Below are 24378 nucleotides of genomic sequence, written 5' to 3'. Positions count from 1 at the left end.
CAATTGATATGCAGGACATTGACGGCACATTTTGGTAACTTTCTGCTCCTCCACAATCATCACAAAAACAAATTGTAAGTGCAGTTGGTTTTTGTCCCCACTGAATGAGTTCGGTAGCCTAAAGGCCATGTCACACCTTTCCGGGCAAGCTATATACGCGGGCTTATTGCGAGTAAGGTTTTTTCCAGCACGCAGGAAAATTATCTCGCCCGCAGTTGCCCGGAGCTGCGCACGCAAGTCCGATTTACCCGCAGCCAAGTTTTGAGCAGCACCTCGCAGGCAACTCCCACGCAGGTACTTCGCAGTCCCCGTATATGCGATCAGCGCGGCCAAGATAATGACATTCTGCTGTCCTTTCTGTTGGACTTCTGCATTCCTTCAGATGAATTTCTGAGTTGTCAGCCCCCACGCGCCTGGCACGCAGGTCTCACAGAATACCCGCAAGAAGAAATTGTCCGGTATGCTGGAAAATCCTCACACTCAACAAGTCCGCGTAGCTTGGCCGGAAAGGTGTGACAAGGCCTTAACATGGTTACGGGTAAAAAGGATTTGCGTGTGCACCTCCGGGCGCACGCAAGGCTTGCCCGTATCACAGATGTGACACGGCCTTACAGTCCGTGTCACACCTTTCCGGGCAAGCCACGCGGGTTTGTTGCGAGTAGGGATTTTTCAGCACGCAGGAAAATTTTCTGCGGGCGGACAAGAATGTTTGAGAGTTTCGCGCTTGTCTCTTATTTGCTAGACGCGTGCTACTTACCTTCTACTTGCGTGTATTTCGTTTGACCTGCGTGATAACTTTGAAACCGATCCGTTTTCTGTTGTGAGCGACTTACGGATACTGCGAAGTATCTGCGTTGGAGTTGTCTGCAAGAGGCTGCCGGTAAGGGTCTCCTACTGGTGTTCTGCGTGTACCCCCGCAACTCACTCGGAACATATTTTGAACATGCTCAAGGCCTTGTCATACCGTATCCTGTATTTGCCAGGAGGTGCGCACGCAAGTCCGATTTACCCGCAGCTAAGTTTACAGCATGACCAAAACTCTGTCCGGGTGAGTCGTGGGAAATGCCCGCAGAGGTACACGCAGAACGCAAGTAGGAGGCCCTTAGCGGCAGCACCTCGCAGGCAACTCCCACGCATATTTCGCAGTCCCCGTATGCGGCCAAATTAATGACATTCTGTGGTACTTCTGCCATTCCTTCAGAGGAATTCCTCTGAAAACAGTCTTTGAAAAAGTGACGATTACTTAGTACAAGAGTTTGCATCATTTCAAGACAGTTTTGAACATGAATGGGAAAATTACAATGTCATGTTAGGTTCGGGTGTTAGGTGGTCTTAAAAGAAAAAGGAATTACGTGTTAATGGCATGTTATAAATTTCACTGTTGGGCTTACTATGAATTTTTATCATATCAGTGTAATGTCAATATGCACTGTATTACGTATTATGTCTTTTTATTTTTTTTCTTTCTTGTTTCATGTATCTATAATTGTATTTTGTGATGTATCAGTACGGTCTCTGATAAAAACAGTGTTTTTTTAGCCACCGACAGGGCTATGCCCTGTACACTGAAACAAAACAAAAAATAAATAAATGTATAAACACATAACATATCTTCAGTCAAAAAAATCGTATATACAGAGTACTGTTTTGCTGGAGATGGAAAATAAATGAATGAAATGAATTAATTGATGAAAATCCGTTTTGGGACGACTCAGTGGTTACTGGTAATAATGGCAATGTCATTTTTCATCGGCTGAAGTAGCCAACTATGTCTTCACGACTGGACATTTCAATGAACAAAGACTACGAGGATTTATCAGGTTGAATGAACTTCTCCATTGGAATGCTGGGTAAACTACAAAAGTGGTAAACAACTTTTTTCTCTCTCCCGACTGTCCCTCTCTCAGCTTGGGCACAATCTACACACGCGCTATGCTAGCAGTCGGTACGTCGTCCGTACACACACAAGAGACAGCCAAGCCACGGTGTACGGCGGCGGCGGCTCTGATATCGGGCGGCCGTCGTACCTCTAGCAAGCTAGCTCATACGAAAATACAATCTCCCACGTACATAACCTTTATCCCACCCGTTCATACTGCTGCGCCTGCCTGTGGAGGCCATTCAAATGCTGTGATTTAGAGGGATTTAACAACTCTCTGGGATATTGAGTGCGTGACGTAAGTAATATTTCCGTAGCATTTCAATTAGCATTTCAATTTATAGTATCTTTTGAAGTGTCGTATGTATTCTGATGTTGAATCACCGCGAAAAATATTTCTACTCTAGACTCAGTCAGAGCCAGCGCGATGCGGATTTGTGTCAGGAGCATCCGTGCTTTACCTTGCTTGAGCCGTGGGTGTCTGGCAGGCCGCTTCGCTGCCAGCGCAGCAGGCTGTAGTGATGTGAGAGGAGTCGAAGTTTGCGAGAGCTCGAGAGATGCGAAGTTTATATGTCAGATAGTCGACTTGTTTATCGGCTGTGGCTGTTGCCATTACACAGCACAGTTCACATGAGTATTGTGGAGTGTTGTGGCATTGCTAGTATTGCTAATCAACCACAGTTTCCACACTTCTCACGATGGATGCAGCAGTGTTTAGATTAAAACTAACACAAAAAGCATCCACTCCCAATTCAGGTACACATCACTTTGTGAGCACTGGGATGTTGTTTGTGCAGTGTGTGGTGGTGAATTACTAGTTTGCACTGCATGGTTTATGTCAGTTTCTTCTTACTAAGTAATAGAACCCTATTGTAGTATTATCTGGAATATCTGATAGGGGTCTATGGGTCTAGAAAGGTTAGAATTCACTAGGGTCTACATTCATGGTAGGCACCTAAATGTATTGTACAGGTCTATTTATGGACTACTTGGACAGCATGGTAATTCCGGACGCGCACATCCCTGCGTAATAATGACATTCAATACGCGCAGGACTTCATAGACTAGCATGACAGAGCGTTGTATGAGCTGAAATTGCCCAAAAATGCGACACAAAAATATAGAAATGCCAAGAAATTCACATTTCACGTCAGGTTTAGAAGAAGATGTAAATTTATCACAAGATTTTATCCCGTAAATTGTTCGAAATGTTCGCCATACAATACGAAATTAGAGCCTCATTTGTTGATTTTCTCTTTTTAGTCTGCTCGGTACGAATGTGTACGTTGAATTGGTATGAATTGCAATTCTGGTGCATGAATAAGATAAAAAAAGTTGATTATTCGATTACAAAAATCATGTCCGAAATTATAATGCGACTTTGCGGCACTAACTTTTTGAAGAGGGGTTAATTCAAAGTCTATTTCCAATAATTGTTTTGAGTGTTATTTTAGCCAAAATTTCATCCTGAGTACGGAATTAAGAGTGACAGGAAAAAAAAAGCATCTGGTGATACGATCCACTCTCCTGCTATGCTTGTTGATTTCCAGGGACCATAGGCTGCCTAATCAAAGCTAGTACTTTATCACAAGGAATATTAGATTTAGAACTTGAGATGGTCATAAAAATGGTAGAACTGGTAGGATTTGACCTCCCTTCCCCCAAGGAACATTTGTGGTTATGTGCAAGAATAGAAAGCAATACACACGTATTAAGGCAAATTCTTGGTGTGTAATGACGTATTTGTGTGTTTAGGCTATTGTTGCCTTGACTGTTTGCACGTGGTCATCATTTACAACAATAGAACATTGTTCAATTCAGAATCAGTATGCACTTTATAAAACGAAGCCCTCATCTTAAATGGACTTGAATCATGATTGATTTATTGACTACAAAGTTGTCCACACTGATGACTTCCACTATAAGCAGATGCATACAGTACTCTGGTACAACCACCAACTTGAGAAAGGACATGCTGAAATATACAGATCTGCAACACTCAAAATCATAGCATCATGACATAATACATATCATGTATTCCATTGTTTTAGTGATTTGGATGGAGAGAAGAGAGAAGTTGGATATAAAAATTAAAAATATGGAATACAATAGAGTCTATGAAAAAAAAGAAGCAAAGTTTTGCAGTGTTTTTATTTTGCACCAATGTGTCTGTTAAAGTAGGCCTATGTTTTAAGAAGTAATGTTCGAATAAAGATATAGCCTCTGTTTTCATAAATTTAGGCCCTACAGAATTTGTGTGATAATATTTTTAAATGGAAAACATGTGTAAAAATCATCCACTTTGATAGACTGTATAAAGACAGTAAGCCAGACTTGCAGGTATGAAAAAAAAAAAAAAGTTCTGCAGTTTAATTGACAGGTTGCATGCTATTTGATGACCAAGTACCATTGCATGATTTGAATGAGAGAGCTTAAATACAGGGTTGCAGTACTCTAATATGAAAATAAATGTGATAAGGAAAGCACATCTGATCAAAGCTCACCACTTGCAACCCTAAACTTATTATCAGGCAAGTGGAAATGCAGCCTTGCATCTGTTAACCCGTTGAGGACGGACTGATTTTACTACAACACACATTTCCCATAGACATTTGCCTGAGTATGTACTCGGGGACTCGTCCTCAATGGGTTAAGGGATCTACCATTCCAGCAGTATCTAACTTTAGCTTTGACTTATGTTGTAATGAGTATATTAGAAAAGCATCTTTTCATGTATGTCTATGAAACATCTCTTGACTATTTGTTTGTTGTTGTTTCTACTGTAAAGTACCCTTTTGAGTTAGCTGCAAATCTGATGCCAGTCTGTCCATTCTAATAGTTACATCATGCTGTTTGAAAGTTTCTCCCGCAGACCCTAGCCTCTCAACGTCAAACCTTAGCAGTAAAATAGCTTATACTCGACAGATGTTTCTAAAAAACTCGGGCATTGAGTGAAAGATGCAGTGAAATGAAGGCATAGAATATGTTGCCTCAATGGCATATTGAGTAAATGTTGCTCATCTTCACTGCTGCTGCCTCTAACTGTAACAGCAACATCAAACTGATGATTCCCCTGAAGATTTTGCTTTGGTATCAGGGTATCTTCATCACCAAAGTAAGTGATGGCAAAACTGGTAATACTGGAAAAAAGAATGGGAACTTCACAGAGTAATTGCGTACATAATCCATATTCAATGCAGTAAACATGTGAGAACTGCTGCAGAACCAAGCAGGCAAGTTCACTTAGCAAACTATGGATATGAGCAGCTTTGTCAACCGCTCTTGATATCATTTCAGGATGCCGCCTTCATCAGGGGAGCTGTGGGGCTCCCACCTGATGCCCTCCAAGATCCTGGTGGAATGCCTTCTGCCCACCGGTATCATGGTGCCCCTGGAGTGCGTCCGGGAGGCCACCCTGGAGACGGTCAAGGCCATGCTGTGGCGGGAGGCCCTCAAGTACCCCCTGGCCCACCTCCTTGGCGAGGCCAACTCCTACATCTTCGTCAGCATCACGCAGGATGCCGAGAAGGAGGAGTTCTACGACGAGGGGCGCCGGCTCTGCGACCTGCGCCTCTTCCAGCCCTGGCTGAAGGTGGTGGAGCCGGCTGGCAACCGTGAGGAGAAGATGCTCAACTATGAAATTGGTAAGCAATGTTGGTATCAGTAATTTGTGGTTTAAAGGGATGGCATAGTATCGGTTGAGGTGTGGATTCAGCCTTTAACTTTTTGGAAGATACTTAGAAACCACTCTATGAAATGTTAAAGAGTGAGGCTCATACAATTCTAAAGAAGAATTCAAAGTTTATTTGATAAAAATCGGTTTTTAACTGGCTGAGATATCCAAAAACAAAGTAAAACAAAGCGATCCTAATGAAAGGTGGTTTCCACCTTTTATTAACAGGCTTTGTTTTGGATATCTCAGCCATTTCAAAATCAATTTTCATCAAATTAGCTTTGAATTCCTCTCAGAATTATGTGCTATTTCATATTTCAGAAGAGGTTTCTCATTTTCTTACAAAAAAGTTGGAAACCTGAAACCCCATCTCAACCAAAACTACACCATCCCTTTAGCGAGAATTGTCAGTTTTGTTTTGTTTGAAGGTTGGCATTGGTGATGCAAATCAGGAAGAGAGGTCTCCACTGCTAGCGCAGCTTCAACTTCCAGCTCCTCACTGCTGCTACTCGATTGCCACGATTTTTCTCCCTTTACACTCTGCCCATGTTGCTTCCCTCCTCCAATCTCCTCTTTTCAGGCTCTTCTTTTGCCAAGCAAAAGTCCATTCAAACTTTGATTATACAATGTACACATGGTGTTACTGTAAACCTCTCTTTCTCAATTGTCTGTTTTGTTTTCTGAACAAGGGGCTGTCACCAAGGGATAATCGATTGCAGTTATCCTATAAACTTAACTTTAAATATTTCTCTCTTGATTAGGCCTATATTCTTCAAATTCCTATAACTGTAGCTCCATCTCGAAAATTGCTCATCAAAAACTGCTTTTCCACAAAATGTAGTACTGTAGAAAGAAGGAAGAAGAGTCTGTATGAATACTGTAGTAAGAAAGCTAGCCAGAGATAAGGGAGAGAGATAGGGCAAGCAAGAAATCTGTGATGTGCTTCGTTTCATGGTACCAAGGGAGTGTCTATCCAATAGAATCTAACAGATGATGTTATATCATCATGTCTCCATATCTTTGTATGTATCATGTTGTATTTAATTACAACATGTTATGAAATACAGAAGCCAAATAAGGCAAAAGAGCTGTGAATTATATCGCCCCCCCCAAAAAAAAAATAAATAAAATAAAAAAATAATAATAATAACAAAAATAATAAGAATAAAAAATAAATAAAAAAATTATGCCAAATCATCTCTTTGGAATGTACAGTAATTGTATTCTGAAATGTATACAATCATCTCTTCTTCAATCTTATACATTTTAACCAGAGAGGCAGTATCTCATGATCTTAATCTTGTGCCATTGCATAAAGACAAGAAGAAGAAGGAGACAAATGTTTTGGTGCCCTTAGCAATCACGAATGATCTGTGTAATTACTCTGGTCCCTGGGCTGCAGTATGCATTAAACATTCTCTTTGACCCTGGCAGTCACATCATAGCTCATCTACAATGTAATAGTCTAATCATTTAGACCTTTTTCATAAAGTAATGTATCAAAGTAAAGTTACTACAGTCAACAGTTAACTTTATAGCATCTCTGCAGTACACAAGTTGCTGCAAAAGTCGGAGAATGTTAACTGAATCTGGCCAAGGTGTGTGTTGTTGATTTGCTTGGCAGCATGGGATTTTACAGCACAGATTTGCCTGTCCTCTTTGGAGCGGAGAAAAACAGGTCTGAGCGCCAGACTAATCCCTAGTGTGACAGGGCAGGTTCATGCGTCAAGCTCTGGTAATGAATGGGAATGTCATCAAATATGCATTTTCCATTCAACAGTAAAAGGTTCTAGAAAAGTGAGCTGAGGTGAAAGCTGGGGGGAAAGAACAGAAATTGGGGGGGGGGGTGGAGGTTTATCAGAAACCCCTGCGCCACAGTTCCATCTTTCTAACTCCAAAAATTATTCTGAGGGCGCTCCTGACACGCACACTATCTGTCATGGTATCGCCACGGAGGACTGATAATAGGGACTTGTAGATTTCGCACCCAGGACGTGGACTGCGACGTGATGACATCATTTCATGATACTGCGCATGCTCCAGATTTTCTGGCACTTCCTTCCAGAATCGAGAATGCGTCCTCGAAGAATTTCACATCCTCCCAGAGTGAGGACAGGCAGCATGCGCAGCTTCTATTTAGCACAACGATTATGACGTCACCACATCTGTTGATTTGTACTCACCGTCGACTGAAATCTAAAATGGTTTTACTCTGGTGTTGACGGGAGTCGTCGGGAATGGTTCGCTCACACTTTCGGGTGGCCTGACCGCTGTCGTGTCCACACAATCTACATGTAAAAGTCCCTGATGTCACCGAATTTCAAATGCTCAGATTTTGGTACTACTGTGAGATATTGCACAGTCTCAGGTTTGCAATGAGATTGGGATGTTCCAAAGCCACTTTCCGACTTGCCAGTGGCAGATACACTTTGTAGGTCATACTTTCAGAAAATGAAATGAGCAGTCAGTTGCCTGTTTTAAGTTTTCTTGTGTTCCAAAGTCAACCAAACCAAATAGAGAACTCATCTACATATGTAGATAGCCTGCCGCCAAAAAAGTAGGCTTTGAAGTGTAAATGCAGTGAAGCATGCTGGAGGTATTTTATCATGTATACAGTTCACTCCCGTTATAGAGAGCACAGTTATAACGGAATTCCGGTGACAACGAAATAAAATTTCAGGCCATAACATTATCTTCTCTTGGTTTTTTATTGTTTATTTGTTCGGTTATTACAGAATTTCGATAGGGGAGAAAAAAACTGCCGGTCCCGAGGACTTCATTATAACGGAAGTCCACTGTATCTATAGGCACTTTATAACAACATCATACAGGGTGGTCAGATGCAACAAAAAAAAAATGCCAAAACGGTGAAGAACTATACAAAATGGTACAGCCATAGAGTGAATTTATACATCTGAAAGCTGACTGACAAAATGATGTACACATACAGTAATAACGAAACAATGTGTTATGACAAAATGACATCTTCGATATAATGGAACGACAGTCAGGGCATCGTTTCGAACTAGATCGCAAGAATGTATCACCATTCCTTGTGCGTCTGTATACCATTCTATGGTCACCATATTATAGAACACCATATATGTAGAATGGTATACTGTAAAAGTGGAAATTTTCGCGGTGTTGAAATTTTCACGCATTTCGCGCAACCAGCAACTAGCGCGAAAATAAAAGCACGCGAATATTTTTTCTTGCCATGTGTTCGTGTGCGTGATGTCTTGATTCCGCGGAATTAAAAACACACGAAACTCTTCTCACCTGGCCAAGCGCGAAAAATTAGTCGCGCGAAAATATCCACTTTTACAGTAGCTGGGTGCCTGAAGGGTGAAGGGTAGGCAGGGGCTAGAGGCAACATCATGACCATGACAACATGTGCAACACACATCGGTACCGCGTTTTCCAGAAGAGTTGAGATTAAATGTGTCTGAACGAGTTTTGGTATATAAAACTGGTTTGTGTCTGAACAGGGGGATAGTGTCATGCTTCCTTAAAACCAGGGAGGTGAGAGGAAACCTAGTTTCATGTGTCAAAACATTCTATTTTGAAATGTGAGCGTGACAGAGCTAAGTGATTAGACTTTTAATCAAAATTTAGACAGATATCAAAGTTCTTTCTTTTCCTGCCAACTCACCGTGGTTAACATTACTTTCTACATCAAGGTTTGCATCTATACCATGGAGGTATAACATACAATATGTGACCCGCTACAACAAAATGATCCTAAAGTCGGGCGAGGTCGATTGTTTGAAAATTGCATGATATAATCCCCTAATCTTTCTGCTTTAAATTGATATATAACACATTTTATAAAAATAATCGGCTGCGGAGATATCGATGTTTAAAAGAGAGCATGTCGAGACGTCTGGAAAATCACTGTTTCGAGAAAAGCGCCCTAAAGTCTTCCTTTCGACGCAATCGTGATCAAGGGACACGCAAGTCAGTTTTCACCTCTGGACAATAGAAGGTAAGCCCTAGCAACCCCCAAAGAGTTCATTCAAGCACATCAGCGTCGGCGGTCTCCTCACCAACCAATCAGTGACCAGGATGTGAGAAGCGGCTGAGCATAGCGCACCCCGCCCGCACGCACCAGTCGACTGGGCAGTGTGCGAGCTTCACGCTTCGGTTAGCAGCAAGCAGCAAACTGACCAATGAGATCACTCTGGTCGTTGTTAGGGGCGGAACCTATCTGTGGTGCTCAATCCAAATTTTCGAACCAGTTTCTGCTTCGTTGAAACGCCAAAAAACATGGCTCAGAAGAGCGCTATGTTTTTATCTTTCCTTTCATCATTTTGCTTCAAAATTTTGACAGATGATAGAAGACATGTTAGACTCCAATAATATATCAAAATCAGAAAATCGTAAGTTTTGACCAATTTTAATGCTCTGACTTCAAACTCGATTTTCACGGCTTCGACCGTGCGCGACTTTAGGACCTTTTTGTTGTAGCGGGTCACATATAGTGACAGGTTGCATACATTCCCAGTCGTCATCGCAAACAATTGCTGTGTTTGGTTCATTTCTGCCATGACTTGAGAAATTGATGTGCATCAATCGCGTTTAAACACACCCCAGGGTCTGTTTTGAGGCTGGTTGTCGCGGGGAAAAGCCTGGAAGATTGTGCTTTTGTTTTTGTTTAAATTGCTATTTCGAGACAAACTACTCAGTACCCCCTTCTCTGCCTTCCGCGATCCGATCCATTTGTTTTCGTCTCAGTCTCATTCTCCTTCCCTGGACAAAAATAGCTTGTTATTGTCATCCTCCTCTTGCTTTTTCCAGGTGATCGGTATTTTGTTTTTCTGGGAAGCCTTCCTTTTCAACAAAAGTAGTGACTGTAGCAGTGGCCACTTCTTTCAGGTCTTGTGTGTACAGCATTTTCTCTCTTCTGCATCCATGCAACCTTCCCAATAACAAGTTATATAATATTAAAAACCAAATTGAGGATCCAGGCAAGACAGTGTGTTGCTGTTGTAGTAGGTTTATTTGCTTGTTGATGGAGAGATACTGAGGTTAGCAATGCGAGAGATTTATAATTGTTGGTCTTTCATCTCAACTCTTTAATCTCATAATTTGTTTAAAAGATTGTATCTTTTGATTAATTGTAAGTAAATAACTTTGTTCCTCTGCTTTTGTGTGTGTGTGTGTGTGTGTGTGTGTGTGTGTTGTAAGTATGCTCTCATTTTATGAATGCATGCAGTGTACAATTATGTATGTGCAACTAGTTTATGATGGTACGGTGTATGCATACAGGGCTTTTTGTTAATGCTCAGACATGTAGTTATCATTCTCTAGGAGTGTTGTATAAATGTTATTAATAACTTTGATATTTATCATTATTCCTGTGCTTTTAAAAAAGGTGATAAAAAAATTAAAAGCTCTTCTGGTTGTCTGAAACCTGCGATGACCACATTTGGGCATATATACATTTGTAAATCACCTGCACAATACGCAAGGCAGCGGCAATTTTGGATTTTAAGAATTAACTGGTGGAAGGTTGATTCGGAGGAGATACAAAATGTAGTGTACATGCCGTGTTACTATTATCGTCAAACAGAATAGGTGGCGGTTTATGGGTTAACATTTTACTAGACCTCTCCCCAAATTCACAAATTGTGCAATGTATGGCAATAATCCACATGTTCTCCCTTCATGATTGTACACCCAGCTATTAAAATAATTTGCTAAGCGTGAAATAGTGGCTAAGGTTGCGGTGGAACACTGCAGAGTTTGAGCACCGCTGAATATCAACATTGGCGAAATGGAATGCTGCAATATGTAGAAATCAATAACATCAATCGAACTGGATGTTTACAGAATTTCTGCCCGCTCTGAGGTTGTTTTCCGCTCTCTCTCTCTTTCTCTCTCTCTAGTATAAGTGCTTTCTATTGCTCATTTTTATGAGCAAATGGTCTCGCAGACTGCGGTGAATTGTAATGGATGTGTGATTACATTTCATCCATAGAGGCCGTATGATGGATGATGTATTGGTGATGATTGTACTTTATAGGGCAAATATTTGTTTTAATAACGTACTTGTTCATCATGTCCATGGATGTAAAAAGGAAAATCAATAGAAAACAGTTACATGTATTTTGTATCCCTGAATTTATAGGCTGAAGATAATTCATGTTTGTAATTGTATGAACGGGGGGGACAGGTAGAACATATTTTTAGTTTTAGTACAATTTCTTAATAATCAATGAACTCATAATTTCAATATCTTCGATATCCCTAGATGCTCATTTTTAAGAATTACAATTTTTTTTCAGAAACAGTAAATTCTAATTGTAGAGTCAGTGTATTAAAAAGGGGGATTTTTCGTACCTCAAATTCCAAGAAGAGTCCCCACCATGGGAGAGGGGACACCTTCCTCCCAACGACAACCCCCCCCCCCCCTTGGTCACTTCGCTCCCGTACCAAGTCCCCACTCTCATTTTCTCTCTCACTTTTGTGAAGTGTTGAAGAAGTGAAAACAAAAGCACACAAAAAAAATCCAAAAATCTCCCCATTTGCAGAATATCTTACTTGACTGTTGTGTCAAGTGTACTTCAGTTGACGTAACTCAGTTTCGTAAATAACGTGATTACTCTTGGTTGATGTCATGGTTGTCATGGCAATGGCTCTCTTATTTCACGGCAAAGTGATCTTTTTTGTTTCCACAATCCATAAAGATGGCATTCAAACATGTGTTTGTCAGAGGATATCTTCTCCAGACTCAATTGGAAGGACAGTCTCGTCGTTATGTGTGTGACCTACACACACATGATGAAAATTGATATGATCTTGCACATACCCATGTAATTATTGTAATTATTGTATCATTAGTTTTATAAGTGTTTCTTGCTTTTTTTTATATTGTCTTTTCTTTTTATTTCTTTCCTTTCTGTAAATGTGATGACTGTGATGTGATGATTCCATTGGTCATGATTACCCCCGAGTTTGATGTCATATCCGGAGTTCCTGAAATTATCAGAGTGCAATGATTCACCTTGCTGAGAGAGAGAGAGAAAAAGAGAAATGGCTAGATTTAGATTCCTGATTAGATTCTTTGTTTATGATGCATGGCATACACATAGAAATTCAGTTGCATTTTGCTTCACAAGAAGGTATGATGCAATATGATCTGATGATGCCACTCTGTTGAACAAAAAAAAAGCAATGTGTACCCTCACATTTTTAGGTAGTTATCTGTGCATTTTTGTGCAAAAAAAAAAGAGTAAGATTTTACCTAGTGTTGAAAATACCATATGTCCAATTATCTGCAATATGGGCATTTCCATACTAAAAGGGTACATCTCAGGGATGCCACTTTATTTCGACTGCTTCCAATGTACATTACCCACCCCCATATTATACAATATGATCTTTTAGAGCAATTTAATGAGAAATAACTTTGCCCCAAAAAATGCTTCAAGGAAGAAAGAATTTTTGCGAAAATGAAATTTTGGGGTAACATGCTATGTTACACTGGACAGAAATCTATGTACTATTAACATTTGAAGGTCAGGGCTCTTTGAAAACTTGTTGCTTGTCAGCTGAATGCTCCAAATATTGATTAGGAAAGATGATATCAGTCCAAAAATTCTGTTAAACATTGTGTTTTTTGCATTTCTAGACTTAGTGGTGAAAGTATGGAACATGGACAGACAGAAATGCAATGTAGGGTTTATTGTCCAATTGTTTTGGTTGGGAAGAGAGGATTGATTGGGCGTATAATATAAGTAGAAGTACAATGTAGGGAATGAGAAGTAAAGAATGTATGAAATGTCTTTTTTTAAATGACAATTGATAATGGTGATGACAGTGATGATGAAAGTAGAATTATGTAATACCAATTATGGTAAGAACCCTTGGTAATGTTGAGAATGATGGTAATACATGTTTAACGTTAATGATATTGATGATAACAACAATGATAATAGAGATGATAATGATGTGAGGATAATAATGATAATAGTAATGACAATAGTGATGAGTGATGGCAATGATCAAGATACAGACGATAATGATGGACAGTAATGATGATAAAGATGAATAATGGGGAAACTGATTTATTCTAACTTGTCATCTCACTTTAGGCGCTGCCATCGGCGTGCCCGTCAACGAGTTCGACTCCATCAAGGATCCGCAGGTGGTCCACTTCCGGCGCAACATCCTGGCCATGTGCATGTCGGTGGTGGAGGAGCGAGAAGAGCAGGGGAAGTTGGGCCACGCCCTCTACGCTTACCCCCCAAACCTGGAAGCCTCCGAGATCCTGCCCACCCACATCATGCAGAAACTGGACATAGGTAAGACAGATCCTGGAATTCCGTTTCGTGGAGGATAAAGGTTTTTTTTTTTTTTTTCCACCTTGTTAGTGGCTCTTTGTATTGCAAGTCAAGTTGTGACTTAGGGGTTAGAAAGGGGTAGAGTTTTGTGGACATGTGCTTTTTACGTATAAACTACACGTGTATGAGTGCGCGTGTGTGTGTTCGAAACAGAGAATTCTTCTTTTAAATGTATTTTATTTGTTTGTTTCTTTTTGGGTGTTGGCTGTGGTTTTTGTTTAAAAATTATGTTTTTTGGGGGGTTTTTTTGTTTTGTTTTGTTTTGTTTTTTTTTTTTTTAGGGTTGTTTTTTTTTTGGTATGATGCATTTAGTTCATAATTTTTTACAGCAAGGTAAAGATCTTGTTTACAATGTATTCCAGAGACCACTCCCTAAATAGAAAGCACTCGGGGCTTTACTCCTATTCATGTCAAGAAACCTCCCTGTCACAGACCCACTGTGCCTGCCAAATTTCCAATTTGCACATAGTATGCATCGACAGGTTCCCCCCTGTAGCAGGTGTTATGAAATTAACCAGTTGTTTGCAGTGAAGGCCAACATCCCTGGATGATATTGATGGAGAGAGCACGGTCGTCATGGCGATGCGGCAATTGTTTTTCACTTTCGTGCCGACTCGAGCGGTGCACAGGAATACTGATGGCGGTGCGCTATTTCAATAGCGCGGATGCTAGAAAGCACTCATCTGAAAAATATTATTTGCCATTTGGTATTATGGGAGTTTGATGGGGATTACTAGTACCTTAAAAAAAAAATGTTCGCAGTGAAGCATGGTAGTGGCTGCTGAGTTTGCTTCATATCAGAAGAGAAAAAAAAAACAGACAAATATTTTCCACATTTGGCAATGTTTGATTTTCACTAGTGATATCAATTATACAATACATACCAGCAGTACCCCTTGTAACTGTATTATCCTAACTTCACTGTGATGTCATCCTTGTTTAGATGTTTTAGCCAAGTTGTTTTCATTTGAATGAAACACAAAGGTCAAAATGGAGATTTCAAAACAAAATATTTTCCACTTGTGGCAGCGCTTGCTTTTCATTATTACCACTATCACAAGTAACGTCATAACCATATTGTAATATTACTATATTATCCTAACTTCACTATGACGTCATCCTTATGATTTTAAATACACAAGTTGTTATTACCATCACCTAAATGTTTGTTTTTCAAAATGCAGAAATGCTGAGGTCATTTCTTAAAGTTTCATCTCATGACTTTTTGTCAATATACATGAACATTCTCCATGAGTTAGAAAAAAGGTCAAACTTGAGTCCAGCCCTTTTCCCAGCTTTCCTATCTTTGAGATTTATGAACCAAATACCACAGGTCTTTCAAATCTCCCCCACAAAACCAGGCAGGTTCTACAAGTGCCAGATGAATGTGAATTTTCAGATGAATGTGAATTTGATGATACAATAGACCAGATGAATTGTATCTGTCTCAAACCACCCTCCAATAATCCTGGTTGAGATACAGTGTTGAAACACTATTGTAAAACCAGACATTTTTGTGAGCATTTTGGTTTCACAAATTTCGCGATGGCCAAGGTTTGCCAAATTAAGGTGCAGGCAAAAATTCTTGTCTACACTATACATTGTATGCATTGAATGCCAGTGGCAATTAAAAAAATAATTTTCATGCTGTGAAAAAGACCATTGGCTCCAATTCGCAAATATTTCTGGTTTTACAGTAATTCAAATATCATGAGCCCAAGTTAACTCTTCTCCTCGCCCTACCCCCGATTGTTCAGCAATTGGCCCACTCATATTTATGGAGAAATACTGCAATACTGCAGTATTGTGCATGTTATTTTGGAATTAATATGTGAGTGGAAACAGACAGCAAAATACCTCGCAGAATGCATGGTTAAATACTGTACTATCTAGGGCGATAATTTGAACTCTGCATACAGTTGTAAAATCTGCATGCAAGCATGTTATTTTGATGTGGGTGCAAACAGACGGCAAAATACCTTGCGTAGTGCATCGTGAAATACTGTTCAATCTAGGATGATAATTTGAACTTTGCATGAAATGTGCATGCGAGCTTTGGATGTGAATCATGTCGCGATATGGCACCCATCGCACTGTGGTATCTTTCTCACATGACCTGACATACTTCATGTGTTCTGTTCTCCTCCTAGGAGGTCGAATGCATTATACGTGTCCAGTGCTAAACGTAGAGACTGTGTTCTTTCAGGCCAGAATTACCACAGTATTCAATAGTGAATGAGAATGATACAAACTGAATAACCGCGGTATCTATTAACTGTGATATTTTGGCAATGAAAATGGTGACACCGAATTACTGTAGCAGTTGATACCACAATGATTCCAATGTACATGCAGCGCCCAGTGCGTCAAAGGAAGACTGTGGTGTGTAGGGAGTTCCCCTGTTCAAAATGCAGGGGAATGGGCCTGTGCTACTCAGTGGCAAGGCGCGTGATGCTGCTCCTCTCTTTCCAGTTGAGGTAATGTCTGCTTGGATGTGACAAAAAAGTAATATATCATTAATGTTCTCCCGATTGTCCATTTGGTCATGCAGGCAAAGTGTGGTGGCACTCCACACTTTTGTTTTCCCCTCAGGCAAGTGCCCATATGTACTACTTGCCCCACAAAATAAGTTTCAGTTGCCCCTAGCAAATGGACAAGTGGGTTTGTAGCATCATGCAGAGCTGTTTATATCCAGCTGAAACAAGTTACAATGTATATATTCAAACTTGGTAACTTTGTAGTTCTCACTGCTTTCACTCACATTTTGAATGTCCTGTTTACCTTTGGGAGAAGTGGTTTAAAAAATGTTCAAGATATGACTTGTGATGCATAGGCCTATGTGTAGGTCAGTTGTATCACAAAACATCCTGCCGTATAGAATTTTTGCAATAAAGCTTAAAATATAAGGAGATATCACTATTTTTCTCATTAGACCATAACTGTACACGGTTTAGTCTGGAAACATTTTTATTATAACTATTGTTCACATTTTTTATATTTCACAATACTTAACATCAATTATACTTGCTCATATTTGTACATTGGTTGTTTCTATCCCCAACTCACATTTTAGAACTATTTTGAAGCACTAATGCTAGGTTTTTGTGTCATCTGCAAATGGTAAATTATGCCTTTAACTGATGAGTTGCATTTGACATATGACTACATTGTACATGGTTACATGCAGAACTGAATAGTATGAGAGGAAAGTCTCCTTTGAGCCATTCAATTTTGTTTACTTTTTTTTCCATTTTTAACACATGAACTCTAAGAGAAAGAAGAGTGGGAGTAGAGGGGAGGTCTTAAAGGTCGAGTGTGATAGCTTGTGTTGGCAAAAAACTACACTGAGCTGCTTTTCCAATCACGGTATAGATCGGCCAATATCCGTAATTGAATTATGAGACGCATGAACTCCCCTACAAACTGAATTACAGCTGTCCGTATAGACCGCACTGCCAATTTCAATTTCTTTGCCCCTATACATGGAATTCCTTCTGATCCCACACCCCTACCCCCCCCCCCCATCCCACCCCTACCCCTCTTTCCAATGGAGAGAGAGGGAAAGGCTTATGATTTGTGACATCACGAGTGGAGATTGGAGCTTACTATTTGGAGAGCACACCACATAGGATGATATTCAGTCGCATTAGACTGTCAGAATTCATTTAAATGCAGTCTACTCGTTGTCAAAGGGGGGGGGGGTAGGGTTCAAGGGAGATATTAGATGCAGTATAATCTGCTTCAGGGGGAAGGGTGATAGATTTTCTCTCATCTGTAATAGACTGATTTGTCGTCCACTGTGCTCTGCTGCTGTAAGTTTTGTCTGTAACTTCACCTGCAGGAAAATGACATTTGCCTATTCAGTATTGGATGTGGAACCACTTCAAATTGTTGCATTACCTTGAAGTCAGGTTGAATTTACAAATGTACTATGCAACATTTGCAAGTAAAGGGATGATTTCTTTTTTTAACATCTTTTCTAGATGAGAAAGTGACTGCTTTGCTCAAAGTAAATTCAAAGTGACAGATCCCTGCAAATTTCAGGAAACAAAGGACGTGATAGCTGTATGCTTGAATATCACATGAATCAGCCCATCTTTATTATGTTGTATACAACTCCAAACCCAACCCAACATGACCAACTTGCCATAATAGATGCCTATTGGCAGATCACAGTTGCCATGAACATGGTTCGTCTTTTTCTTCCTGTACTTCTTCGTGTGGCACAATAATAATACTGAGTTAATACCGTTTGCTGACTATTGCTATTCACTTGGGGAGAGCCACAAAGGTGATCGTCATTCGCCCGCTTTCTGGTGTATGTGTGTGTGTGGGAAGGGGGGGGGGGGTGGGGCTGACCACTTCACTGGGTAAGCACCCTGCTCTTTGCAAGGAAATGAAGTGGAATCTACAACGTATGTTACATTGTTTGTACATTAGTTGTAACTGCCTCATACACGAGACCTTCATTTTAATATCTTATCCTAGAGACAGAATGTTAATAGGTATGTCTTCATCAGACCAAAATTCAAAACTATTGGGCTATTTTGTGGTTTTTAGAAAATAGCCTGATATTATGAAAGTGCGTCTTCATCAGCTCGAAAACAGCCCGCTTTTCAATACCCAGAAGTTGACACATGCATACTTTGCATCATTTCCCAGCCTTTTGTCTCGTAATAACCAGAGGGGAAGGCATGATTATACACAACATAGACTCAGTGGCACTCAGACCTTAATCCATTTGATTAAAAGGCAGACATGCTATCGACTGAGTACAAAGTACCCTTATCATATAATTTCCATCTCATCAGGTGAGTTTTCTGTTTCCATATTTTTATGCAGTTGATCAATTTCTGGCAAGATTCATGTCGTAATTGAAAAGAACTTAGGGGGAACTTTGTGGGTACTTTGGCAAAATGTATCCAGATGTACATGTAACTCTTGGCGGTATGGCCAATAACGTTTTATTTTCTTGCGGTTTTCTCCTTCTAAGTCAGCATTATTTTCTGGAAATCAAATTCTGCCAGAAGCTCCCAGCTCCAGCTTAATCTTGTACCTTCATTCTTTGTAAATTGCACCCTTGCACTCGGCCAACAATGTAGTTTACAGCCAATACTGCAAGTAGATTTTATCCTGCCCAGAGAGGATGCCAAAGCCTTATTTGTGCCACGCTGCCGCCATGGAAACGGAAATGCATCATCGTTCATGGACCATGGAAGGAAGATCAAATCCTGTTTATATATTGGAGTGCTTTTCATATCACAGCTTCATTTGGGGGAAATTTATCAAAACAAAGTGCATGGATGGGGTGACATTGGAAGTTAAGATCTCCCCAGGAGGCAGTGCTCCGGAACTCTACCCCCTCTCTCCATCTCTGAAAATTTACCGGTCTCCATCCTTCCCGATTTGGAGATGGCTCGATTTATTAAATGGGATAGTGCCAACTACAATGGTGTATTTAAAGTCTCCATTCTTCCTGTATGCAGATGCCTTATCACAACAAAAATCATCTTCTCATACAAGCCATTGAAGTATAATTTCTGTCATTGTCATTGTCCCATCAAGTAGGCTAGTAGTAATAGTACCATAAAGAGGATTTTTTTTTGGTGCACAGGGCAATTTTTGCAGCTTGAAATAAGCACAAAAAATAAGAGCATGCAAATTCTATGCCTGTTAATAAGTATCAAATATTATTTATCTCTTTGATTCTGTGGAATTCAAAACACACAAAATTCATCTTACCAGACCAGAGTGCGAAAAATTCATTCCCGTAAAAATCCCCACTCTTACAGTACTGGATGCTGGATATTTGATATGAAATCATTACGAACGATTAGCTGTTAATAAGCCATGATGATCTCCATGGAAGGTGATTTGTTCGTAATGCGAGAACGAGATTGAAGGAATCAGCCACCTACAATGTTCAGAATCCAGTGATGAACACCCAGTGTCTCGCCTTGTCCAGTATGATAGATGACCAAGAAGGAATAGGCCTACATACTCCAGAGAACACTGCAAGATATGAAGATGGATATTTAAAGAGAAAATGAATTTCATGTATCAAATCTGTCATGCATCTGTGAATTTGATATTCCAGATAGTGCCGTACATAAATACATGTAGTATAGTTGATGAAGTGAGTAGCAAAATGTAGCTTTAAAAAAAAAATATATCACTATATACATATATTGTATTACTTGTGAAAACAATTTGGTCCACCATTCGTGACATCAAACAAGTGCATTGGATTAATCAGATTCTGAGTTCTTTTCAGATCGATGCAATCTACATTTATGCATTGTGTCTCCAGAATATGGCTGCTCGTTGAAAATATCCAATACAAGCTCATTCTTCACACCTCAAGTGATTGCTGTTGCCAACACTTGCAGCCTCAAGAAGAAGGAAAAGAAGAAGAAAAAGAAGAAAAAAGAAAAGAAAAAGAAAACAAAAAAAGAAGAAGAAAATACCATACTTGATTGTGTGTGTTTAAGTGCTGTATCGAATTTCCATAGGGCAAGGGGAAAAAACAACAACTGGATGTCCTCTTCTGCTAAATCATGTCCGAAGGCGGAAAGATTAAAAAGCGACAGTGATCTCCTTGGTGCTCCACATGCCATGATAGCATCACAAGCTCGACTAAACCTTTCGTGCCCGGCGGCGATCTTTCGAAATCGAAGGACAGGCGCATTTCTGTCCGATTCTAATGTGGCAAACAACAGGAAACTTAATTATTGCTTTGTCAGTTATTGCGAAAAAGAGGAGACTTTTCAGTATTTGTCTTCAAATGTCAAGTGTCTCTTATCTCTTTTGTGTTGTGTGTGATAAAAAGTAATTTGCATGAAAAGCTTGTTACATGGGAAACTGTTTAAAGAGAGCTGTTACTTTCTAATTATTTGTTCAATTTGTTGAAAATAGTGTTTGTGTGTCTGGCATTGAATAGAAAAGCGAGACGGGATCTTTAGAGATGAGACAAGGTTGATGAGAAAATAAGTATGAGTTTATATGGAAGAGAGAAAAAAAATGCATTAAGAACATTGTAATAGAGTATACTGTGCATGATATTGCGCAGCATGTTGGTGTCCTGGCCACACTGGGCATACAGAATTACGTTGCTTGATCGACAGGGAGCACCAACACATGGTAGGTCCATCCAGAGTTTAGGAGAGGTATGTTCACATCAATGGTAGATTGGTAGATCTGATGTTGATGATGTTATAAGTATTATAACAGCCATTTAAACAGACATTGCTGATCATTGAGCTATTATGTAATCTTTCCTTTTCTAGCTATTGGGAGTATTTTTGAATGGGGGGGGGGGAGGGGGAGAATGAAAGTTATCTTCAAAACATGCATATGCTTCATTTAACCTGTTGAGGACGGTTGGATGTTGCTACAATACACATTTCCCATAGACACCTGCCTGAGTATACTTGGGATTCATCCTCAACGGGTTAAGAAGTTGTTTGTTTTTTTTTCTTTAGTCTCCCTGACTCTAAATGGAACTAAGAGGCTTTTAACTTGTCTCAAAGTTACTTCAAATGCACACACACACACAAAAAGAAGAAGAAATGATAGGAAATTGTACTGTCAGTGATTCCACCAATCACACGATTGCTCTGCCTTTTCCTCTCACGCGTGTAGCATGATGCTACTCGTCTGTGCGGCGGACGGCTTCCTGTTTGCGCTGACACGGCAGCCGCACTTTGGGCACCGCTGAATTATTAAGACTTGTTTACCTCCGCCGTGGCAGTCTCTGATTTCCCCGTGGCCCAACTAAGAGAAAAAAAAAAAAGGGGGGGGGGGGTCTTGCAGAGTAACATGAGGATCTGCAGAGTTAGAAGCAGTGGCTGCTTCATTCTGGCAGACAAACAAACAGACGGACAAACTAGGGAAGAGACAGACACACTGACAGAGAGATTGAGGAAAGGGATAGAGATTCAAAAGAATGAGAGAAAGAAAATAAAGATTGTCCTCTATAGATTTGTGGTCTTTAATGAGTTATGGTGTATATTAGATCTTTAGATCTAGGATGTGAGCATTAGGATGATGCTAATCAGGCCAGAAATGGTGTTCTGCACTTGCGCGAGACAGCTGTTTCCATTGTCCAACGCAGCAGGCTGTGTCTATACAAATGATGCACAGGATAGAGTGCGTTAGTGGAGGCGTATAGCGCACTCGAGGGTATTTACAATTGTGAAACATGTTGCACTACATTGTAAATACCCGAGAGTGAGCTGCATCTCCACTAATGCCACGAAAATCATCTGTGTCAAAATCATCATCATCTGTGTCATCTTTATAGCGTTTGCGTTGTAAATTACTATCTAAAGCTCGCTGTTAATTGTTGGGGAGGGATAGAAAAGGGCCACTCATGACAGTGGTTCACACTAGATTCATGGAGAGAGAAAGTAACACATGTTCACTCAATGACATCATTACAGAGCTCAAATATGATTGGCTGATTTTGTACTTTTGATTTGCTAGTTTTAAACTTACTTTCAAGGCAACGAAACAGATGCATAATAGATGAATTGAAGAGGTGTGGAAATGCAGTCAAAACTCACAATTATATGTACAATGTTTATTTAAATTTCCTATTAAAAAACAAAACAAAGTAGGGGTGGGGATGTTGAATTGATTCAACAAAGGCAATCCTGAAGATTTGATTATAAGGACAGTTGCTATGCTGTTTCATTGTGGGCATGGACTATTGCAAGGAATATCTTAATATTCTTAGCACCATGGATATGAGAGCTGTTGCTTCTTTAGCAAATAAGCTTTGATCAGTCAATATAAAGTAATACAATCTAATGGTGTAACCCATAAAGGGGATTCACACATATACACAACTTAGTGGGATACAAATCTCAAGATAGATAGATAGATAGATAAATATCCCAAGATAGATCTCAAGATAGATAGATGTTATATCCCATTATTTAAAGCACACATCACTACAGAATGCCCGCCACAATATATTTTATTGATTTATTGATCTATTAGTGTGAATGCAGCTGTTGTTTACCAATCTGTCACCAATGCTTATTAGTAGATTTCAAATCATGTTTTGCAATCTCAAGGGATTGTCTGCAGCAGGTCATTGTAATTTGAGATATTTCTTCCACCTGTGCGAATTTGCATTCCTGCAAGGGCCCCTGTACTGTAGCCCTTTGAGTGCTATGAGAGCTGAGTGGCACATGATATTCCCATACCATTGTACACACTGTCTAAAGTCCCTGGCACAGAAGGGGTTACCAACCTAGTACCATTCATATTCATTTTGCTTATGTTAAGAGTTGGAGAGCTAAGTTTGGGTGTGGCTAAATTGAGGAGCCAGGAATGAGTAGGCATAGCCAAATTCGGGATTGATTGATATAGGATGCAATTAAATAATTAGAATCATACATAAGCCTTGAGGCCAGGGATATTGATATGTTTTCACTATTGATATGCAGTTATAAATCAGTATTTCAGTTTCTACCATACATTATATTTGCAGAAACAGAATTTCCTTTTTAGAACAATTTTAGTTCAGGAATAGCAGAACAATTTTTTTTTCTTTTTCTGGGGAAGGACAGACAGAAAATGCATAGCTATATGTACCATGTATCGATTCGGTGGGAACGCTGGCAATGGGTCACAAAGTGCACGAGTGCACATATGTCAAGAGTGTACCAGTACACTTTTTCTTTTCTTTTTAATGACCCCATTACTCAACTTTGCTTTTATCATCAAAACACTCATGGCATGCTTCCCCTATGAATCAACAGAATTAGGTTGATAGAATAATGTCTGGACAAGGTCCTACACCTATTAAGCTGTTTACGTTCCATTCGTGATTCTCTCTGCCCTCATCCTCATCCCCTCCTCATCCTCCTCCTCCCCTCCTCATCCTCCTCCCCCCCCCCCCCCATCCCTGTCGCTTTTGCTATATTTTCCTGTTGTCTCTCTCATTACAATGCTACAGTGAGCAATCTCTCTCTGCCATGTTTGTCTTCTCAAAGGCAAAGGGAATATAGGGGGATGCTGATACTGTGCATTATCTAATTACAATTTGTAGATGAGAGAGGGGAAGAATACTCGGCAGAGACGGACAGTGAATGAACTCTGGTATATTGCTCTCACTGTAAACAAATGCAAGGAGGCGTACAGATCAATATCCTCATCTCTTGTTTTCACGAACCAGCCAGATATGAAGGTTGCCATGCCACTGCAATTCCACCGATTTTGGTTCTTCTCTCTCCCCCCCCCCCTCCTTTCCCCTCCTTTTTTTTTTCTTTGCAAACATCTCTTGTGAAAAACAAGAAAAACCGACTGACAGCATTGGATTGGATTGAGGGCGGGGCTTTACAGTGAGATGCTCACATCGTATGTAATACCCACTTGTCTCTCGCTCTCCCTCATGCTCGGGTTGGTGTCATCCAGGGCCCAACTCGGTGGTTTTCATCGCCGCCCTCGCCTGCGCGGAAAAAAACAAAAGC

The 24378-nt window shown here is 40.1% G+C and overlaps 1 protein-coding gene across 1 annotated transcript in view; it reads left to right on the top strand.

Annotated features, from left to right (window-relative positions):
* The first annotated feature begins 2117 nt into the window (after positions 1-2117).
* LOC139743607 (phosphatidylinositol 4,5-bisphosphate 3-kinase catalytic subunit alpha isoform-like) overlaps positions 2118-24378 on the top strand; it is a 58986-nt gene continuing 36725 nt past the window's right edge. Inside the window, exons 1-3 of the mRNA XM_071654083.1 lie at positions 2118-2177; positions 5177-5523; positions 13649-13858. Coding sequence (XP_071510184.1) covers positions 5178-5523; positions 13649-13858 — 556 coding nt within the window. The 5' untranslated portion in view covers positions 2118-2177; position 5177. The remainder of the gene's footprint in view (positions 2178-5176; positions 5524-13648; positions 13859-24378) is intronic.

The sequence above is a fragment of the Diadema antillarum genome, unplaced genomic scaffold, assembly GCF_040938485.1.
Source record: "Diadema antillarum isolate AM-2024a unplaced genomic scaffold, OU_Dant_1.0 seq00001098_RagTag, whole genome shotgun sequence".
Classification (NCBI taxonomy): Eukaryota; Metazoa; Echinodermata; class Echinoidea; order Diadematoida; family Diadematidae; genus Diadema; species Diadema antillarum.
This window is presented reverse-complemented; position numbering and strand designations above follow the sequence as displayed.